Source organism: Aquarana catesbeiana, linkage group LG03 (genome assembly GCF_042186555.1).
Source record: "Aquarana catesbeiana isolate 2022-GZ linkage group LG03, ASM4218655v1, whole genome shotgun sequence".
Lineage (NCBI taxonomy): Eukaryota > Metazoa > Chordata > Amphibia > Anura > Ranidae > Aquarana > Aquarana catesbeiana.
Genome location: NC_133326.1, coordinates 585,484,119 through 585,491,685, shown reverse-complemented (window position 1 = coordinate 585,491,685; position 7,567 = coordinate 585,484,119). Strand labels below are relative to the sequence as shown.

The window sequence follows — 7,567 nt, the reverse complement described above, 5'->3', positions numbered from 1 at the left end:
CCTATTAACACATAGGCCACGTGAGAACATTGGCAATGTCTTGAAGAAATTTCAGTGTAGTTATGCAGGTAGAGGAAGTTATTTCACCACTGGTTGGACGGGAAAGGGTCTAGGTATAGCGAGTTACAGACATCCTGATCATGGCATTCTCCAACACACACACACACACACACTATAAAGCAAAAAGCACAGACAGATAAATAGCTGTACATGTCTAAATGTTTATTTTTCACAGAATCCATGTGATTTTTTTTTAATCTTTATTTTACAAGCACTGTACGTATCTTTGGTCCATTGTAAACTTTTCTTACATTAACAGGTGAACAGCAATTTTTCCGTTTAACGGAAACTTTCCATTTTTTTTTCCAGTTAAAACAAAAAAATACAAATAGCATACAATTTTCAATATTAAAGTACCAACATTTTAGATTGAATAAAAAAAAATGCACAAAAAGAAAAAAAAAAAAAACAAAGGGATGAGAGAGTATATAAAAAAAAATAATAATAAATGTCACATTTTATCTTCATAGCAAGTAGTGCATCTGGTGGTCTCAAAAGCCTTCAATTCCTATGTTAGGGAGTCTGTCAAGAGAAGAATGAACCAAGAGGGATTCCTTTATAACCTGCAACAGTACCTTACATTCAGGTAAACCTTCTCTGGAAAAAAGGTGTAAAGCATTCCCTGGCAACCATCTCCATGAGAAAAACAGCGCTCCGATTATATTGCTTTGCTTGCTTTTCAGGTAGGACAGAGGATTTATGTGAACACATGAAACTGGTTGCCACGGAATGACCTGCAATGGTTTTTCAGGGCAATCCGGTTCAAAGTAAAAATCTGCAGCTAAACAGATAAATCCTTTAAAAGCGGTCTGGGGGGGGGGGGGGGGGGGGGCGCGCTTGCTTGAAAATTGTAGCTTGCCCACAGCTAGGAGGCCATATACTGTCCAGAATACACACGGTCAAATCCCATTTTTTAGATTATTACAGAGATCAATTAAAACAATTGTTTTCAGAAATACTATCCAAGTGTTAGCATCCTCTATGTGCCTCAACTAGAAGCTCTTTAAAAAACTGGCTGGTACTAAACTCATCCATTGCAGGTAGCTTCAAAATGGTAAACGCTAACAAGCTGCTGGAAAAGACATTCTCACAGCATCAGCTTTCTAGATGTCAGCCAAGCACAAGTCTAATCTCATGTAAAACATAAGGCATTTATCAACATACACATACACACACGACAGGTGTAGGTCTGACCAGAATGCCACAGCTACTTTTTTTTTTATCATATTTTATCACAAGCACAACTAAAAGCTCTCCAGGCATCAGTGAAATGTTAACTTTCTTTATTTCCAGCTATCACAAGCACCTATGGAGAACAAAGAACAGATGGCATAGCTGGGCAATGGCCATGATATTCTGCTTGTACAATGACAAACCAGAAAAATTGTCCAAAAGCTGGCAGGTAACACTTCATATGCCAGAGAAGAAAAAATTAGTCAGACAATGCCACATCGGTATCCTCCTAAAAGTATATAATGGGTGTGCTGCAGGTAGAAAGCTAAATCAGATGTCATCTCTCATCTCCTTTCACCGGTAAAAATGACAGCTGGAGGACAATGGTTGTAATGGACAATGTACCCCTTTTTCATCCAGTTGAAATGAAGCCCTATCTCATTAAATGCCTTTTCCAGATAAGCTTATTTTTAGACTAGCAGGGCAATAAAAGGAGGTATAAAGCAGGGCTAGGTCCATCAAGGTTCAGAGCTTTAAATGGTTCCTTAGAGGAGGTACCACTACTGCTTGTTACATAGACAAACACATTACAAAAAGGTGCAAGAGTAATGTGAAAACAAAAAAAGATATCTATATAGCAGGAAAACAATCAAGACATTGCCCGGACTATTATTGTGGAATGTGCAGCCTGAGTCTATTGGAAAACCATTACTAGTGTCTGCACCCACACAAGACTTTGATTAAAGGGACATTATCTATAGCAATTGTGTCTAACACCGCAGGCCACATGGCACACAAAGTTAAATTATACCCACCTATGCCATTCACAAGTAACCCCAGTTTGTGTAGAAATGGTTTGTATTTTAAAAGTGGTTGTAAAGGCTAAAAGTTTACCTTAATTCATTCTCCGTTTGCATGCCCCCCCCCCCCCCCCAAATACTTATCTGAGCCCCATCTCATTTCAGCGCTGTGCTCGAGAGCAGCTGTGTGTCTCTCTCTCTCGCCTCTCTGGCTCAGAGATAGCAGCAGGAGCCATTGGCTATAGACACAAATAGTGCAGCTTAGGATCGAATCCACAGGTGTGCCACAACAAGCAGCTTCCTATGGTGGCACACCAAACAGAGGAGCACTGTCAGAGAACCAAAGAGGAGGATCAGCCTGCTCTATGCAAAACCATTGCAGAGAGCAGGCAAGTATAAACCTGTTATTTTTAAACAAATAATGATAATAAAATAGCCTTTACAAAACGCTTTAACTCTGCACTTTCAATGCTTTCTACAAGGAGCCCTCAAGACTCTAGCCTTCCAAAATGGAGACTATTATTCAAGGGAGCTGTCTGCAGACAGCATCACACTAATCAAAATACGCAACTTTATCTAATTAGTTTACTGCTGCGTATAAGAATGTGCTTTGTTTGTGACAGACTCATTTTAATTAAACTTAGTGCTCCTTTATGATGTCAAATTCAATCCCTATATCACACATTCCTTGCCTGAGCCACTCCCCCAACCTACTGAAAAGACTGAGAGCAGGGAGAGATAATGTATAGAAAAAACACCACCATGGCCTAAAAGCCAAGTCTTTCAAAGGAGCGAATATTATTCTACAAAATAATTTCTGTCTACCTTCCCCCCCCCAATATTTTACATTAGACAAGGATGAAAGGAAAACGAACAAATGTCAGTGTTGGAGTCCCTTTAACCCAGTCACTAGTTTACAAACCTGATTTTCCAGTAACCCTTCCTTCTAGAAAAATAAAGCATGAAAATGTACTCAGAGAAAGGAAACAAACTGCAGTGCAGGACCTAAGACTGCTGTAGGCCATGAAGTAATGCATGGTAGTTCTATTAAGTCCTTTGTGCTTGCATCACATTCTCAGTAAAGTCACCTCCTCTGGCCGATTGTTTTATTTCCTATCACATGCACAGATTAATGAGCAGTCTGCATATGACTGTGGACAGCAGACTATCTCTTGGCACATATAGTTTAAAGACAGAAAGGTCCTCATCTTTACATGAGCTGTAAGATAGTAGTATGGACAAAGTTTAAAGTGCTGGATCTGACCTGACATCAAAGTCAGTGCGAATCACTAGAACTCTGTCAAAGTTACTGCAGAGAAAGGTAATAGTATCTATTCTACAAGGCTCTGTCTGTTTACAACAGAAACTAAATTTGTACAATATTCTGGTTTTCCAGATTTACAAGATGCAGCAGCAGGTGCTGCAAATGGACTTGAATACAAAGGAGATGAGGGGAACATAAATATAAAAAGTAAAAATTGGGATATAGAAATGGTAGAAATAGTGTAGTCTACAGATTTCACCCATTCTACTCCACAGTCACAGACTTGGCTAAGTTTCTTGGACAATCCACCTATGGAGAGAGAACATGAGAGAAGGTATTGGTCAGTCAAACAAGGATGATATAGATAGAACACCCAGAACCCTTTTTAAACTCCCAGCTAGAAAGCCGCCCTACAGGTGCCAACAACTCACATCATATCCTCGGAGAACGGCAAGATGGAAGGCAAGGAGCTGCAGGGGAATCACACTCAATATTCCTTGAAGACAGTCCACCGTGTGAGGAACCTTAATTGTACGTTTGATTGTGTTAATAGTTTCGGTGTCCTCCTTGTCACAGATCACAACTGGACGCCCCTATTCCAAATTCGAAAAATAAATATGGTTACTGGAGGTCATGAAACAAAAAAGTGTTCATGCATGCCTTTATTTAGCTTTGCTCTTTCACCTACCTGTCTAGCTACCACTTGCTGCAGAGCATTCTGGCACTTGGTATGGGCATGATCCCTCATTATAATCATGATGACTGGCATTAGTTTGTCCACCAAGGCCAGCGGACCATGCTTCAGCTCCCCAGCCAAGATCCCTTCCGAATGCATATAGGTGATTTCCTTAATTTTCTACAAAGAAAAATTACTGTTACTAAGAGTTAAACAATTGTCCAAAACAGATCTCCATATGAAAGTAATCCTGATGCAATTTCCAAAAAATAAACCTCTTTATTTGAAATAATACGTTTATGGTTATGAATTCCTTATTACTCTAACAGACACATGTGGAATAGGAATCTATGGCTGGGTGTGTGGACAGTTCTCTTCCTTACAATCTCCCAGCAGGGCAGGTCTTATTAATCATGCATTAGGAATTTGCCCTATGTAAGCTCTGATGTTGAGGGGGTGAGTGGGCACAGACAGTAAAGGGGAGATTTACTAAAACTGAAGCACACAGTCTGGTTCAGCTGTTTATAGTAACCAATCAGCTTCTAACTTCAGCTTGTTCAATTAAGCTTTGACAATAAAACTCCCATTTTTTGGCGCTTTCAAAGCGCTGCCCATTCATTTCAATGGGCAGGGTGTTTTGGTAAACTATTTACAGTGTTCCCAAACCGCCCCAAAGATGCTGCTTGCAGGACTTTTCCTAATGTGCCGCAAGCGCACTGCCCAGTGTGAAAAGACACACTGCAATGAATGGGAGGCGGTTTTCAAAGGCTATTTATAGCTCTAAAGCGCCCGAAAACCGCCTCAGTGTGAAAGTAGCCCAAGTGTCAAGCCGTCGACTACACCCACATTTCTAAGAAAGAAGCTAGAATGGCTATTAGTTATTTAGGGACTTTACTAGCTCCTTATTTAAAAAAAAAAAATAAATAAAAAATAATAATGTTTTTCCAATAGGTTAAAGTTCTAACTTTAAAGCCTAACTCCAGATTTCCCTTCACTTCACATAGATCTATTTGCATTACAAAGAAATGCAGACACTGTCATCAGCTACATAAGGAGTATACAGTGCTGTGTTCCAGCAGTGGTATGGGAACTTCTCATCCCGTTCCCCAAAAACTTCAAGTCAGGCTAAGTGCTGCTCAGCCAGTCTCAGGAAAGTTTGTATTTTTATCAATGGCTTCTGCTAATTGGCCAAGGTGGACATCATGACATCTACTTGCCTTTCCACCTCAGCCAGCCAATCAGAGGAAGCCTTTTTTCCCCCCATTCATAAAATACAACACTTCCTGTGAATGGCTGAGTAGCCCAACTAAATTTTATAATGGGGACAAGAAGTTCCCGTACACTATCAGAACACAGCGCTGTATAGTGTATATAGCTGATCCCACAGACAAATTTAAACAGCGCCGATGGCAGGCGCATTTCTTAGTAACGGAAAGAGTTCCTTTGAGCCACCTCGGCTCAAACAAACTAAAGTGAAATGAAGTTAGGCTTTAACCCACATGAGAAATTTGTTCTAAGCAGGTCACCACAGACATCAATTAGCAAAGTACAGCTTCAGATGCTGCCACAATAATTCAGCAGGCAGGAAACGGATGACAACAGAAAGCCTGGGAGGCTTCAACCTACCAAGGCACCTTCCAGGCATGTTGCATAGTGATATCCACGACCCATGATTAACACAGATTTCTGTTGGTACAGTTCAGCTGCCAACTTCTGAATCTCATCATCAAGACTAAGTACTTCCTTAATGTTGTCTGAGACATAAAAGAAAAGACAAAAATGTAATGGGCAAAGCAGACATCGCCATCTTTGCATTCTGGCATTTACCATCCCTGAACTTTACTGTTAGACCAGCAAATGTAAGTTATGACAAATGAGGTATAGTACTGTGACACAATCAGTGAACAGTACTGATATTATGTACTGCCTTGATTTAGTTCTATACAAAATAAATGAAGCAGTACACATACAGCAAAATTATGAGCCTAAACATAAAAGCAAAAAAATAAAAGCAAGATCCAGTTGCCTTTTTTAATGATTCGTACCTGGCAGTATTTTCAGACCATTTATAATTTGCTTGCGTCTCTCTTGCACAGATATACGGTCATCACAAACCAGGAGTGCAAACATGACTAGAGCCACAAACTGGCTAGTGTACGCCTGTAAAATAAGAATGGTTATTGTAAATCTTTATATAGTAGAAACAAAACTCACACTCCAAATAGCATTCCCAAATCACTCAGAGTGAAGGTAGATTGCTAGACAACAAATACACAAAACTACTAATTTCCGGCAAACAGCAATACCAATTTTGGATTTAATGCCATCTTATTCATGTCTTTGGTCCACTATATAGGTAAAGCACTAAAGCCACACACACACCTTACAACTGGACTAAACAAACTTCTTTAAAATTTACCAACTACTATGCAGAGAGCAGGCTAACCACACTGTATAGAAACTGAATAGATTGTTCAAGCAGGACCATGTACCACATGCCTGTTGATAAACTTAGAGAATATTGTACAGAATTTTTTTTTTAGGATTGTTATAACATGCAACGCCAACTTTTATGCTCTTAATTTTTGTGTCACACTAGAGCTTACCTTTGTGCTGGCCACACCAATCTCTGGCCCAGCATTAATGTGAACACCACAGTCTGTCTCCCTGGAGATGGAGCTGCCAACGGTGTTAGTGATCCCCACAGTCAGGGCTCCCCGTTCTTTGCAGTAACGCAGTGCAAGAAGAGTATCCGCTGTCTCTCCTAAAGGAAAGCAAACAGAAACCTTATAACTATCACTTCCAATGTGAACAAATAGAAATGGACTATTAAAACTGGGTTTACATGATGCTGTAAATCAGAACATGGATAACAGAAATGGAGTTTGACCTATAGCAACTAATCATGTTATTTGTCCTAATAAACAAAAAGTTGCAAGTCATATTCTGAGTGTTTACATTGCTCTCCTCTGCCCCAACACACATATCTTCAGAACAACTCATTCTGACAAAACGCACAATGGGGAAGAGGAGAGAAACATGAATGAGAAGCAGTATGGAAGGTCTATGCAGGGATATCAGTTTAAACTGTCAATGGAGATTGTGAGCATAAAGACTGGCACATGCCTGCAGTAGTGACAGGGAGACACGGGAGACTTGCTTCCCAATGCCTAATGTCTCAGTGGTGAGTAGCACTTGACTCACGTGTTTACTTTTTATTAAAACTTTGTTAATTTTTATTACACTATTGGCCAAGTCATTTTTTCAATATGTATGATATGAACCTGAAGAGCAACGAGAGGCGATTCAGTGGTGGCAATTGCCGTGGAGCTACTTATTGGAGTTGGGAGAATCTGTAAAATCCCCAAAGCTCATTTGTCTGTCTTGAAAGAGACAGGCAAACGAAAAGGGGAGTGCGTTTCCATCCAATGTTTGGTGGAGGAGCACTGGTGTGGAGCTTCCCTTTTCTGAGAGTTATATGGGAGAAGAGCACTAACAAAAAACTTTATACAAGCACTTTAATGAAGCTCTAGGAGTGATTTACTGCTGGGACACTGTGTGCTATGGCTGAGACATAGCAGTGGAAGCCATTGG

General features: G+C 40.1%; 1 protein-coding gene across 2 annotated transcripts in view; it reads right to left on the bottom strand.

The window, feature by feature from the left end:
- Positions 1 to 201: 201 nt before the first annotated feature.
- The window catches only part of LOC141132978 (glutamine--fructose-6-phosphate aminotransferase [isomerizing] 1), a 49,211-nt gene continuing 41,845 nt past the window's right edge, over positions 202 to 7,567 (bottom strand). For both annotated transcript variants that reach the window (XM_073622018.1, XM_073622019.1), the window contains 6 exons: positions 6,580 to 6,737; positions 6,019 to 6,133; positions 5,600 to 5,727; positions 3,986 to 4,153; positions 3,729 to 3,890; positions 202 to 3,606 (listed from right to left, as the gene is read on the bottom strand). In XM_073622018.1, coding sequence (XP_073478119.1) covers positions 3,562 to 3,606; positions 3,729 to 3,890; positions 3,986 to 4,153; positions 5,600 to 5,727; positions 6,019 to 6,133; positions 6,580 to 6,737 — 776 coding nt within the window. In that variant the 3' untranslated portion in view covers positions 202 to 3,561. The remainder of the gene's footprint in view (positions 3,607 to 3,728; positions 3,891 to 3,985; positions 4,154 to 5,599; positions 5,728 to 6,018; positions 6,134 to 6,579; positions 6,738 to 7,567) is intronic.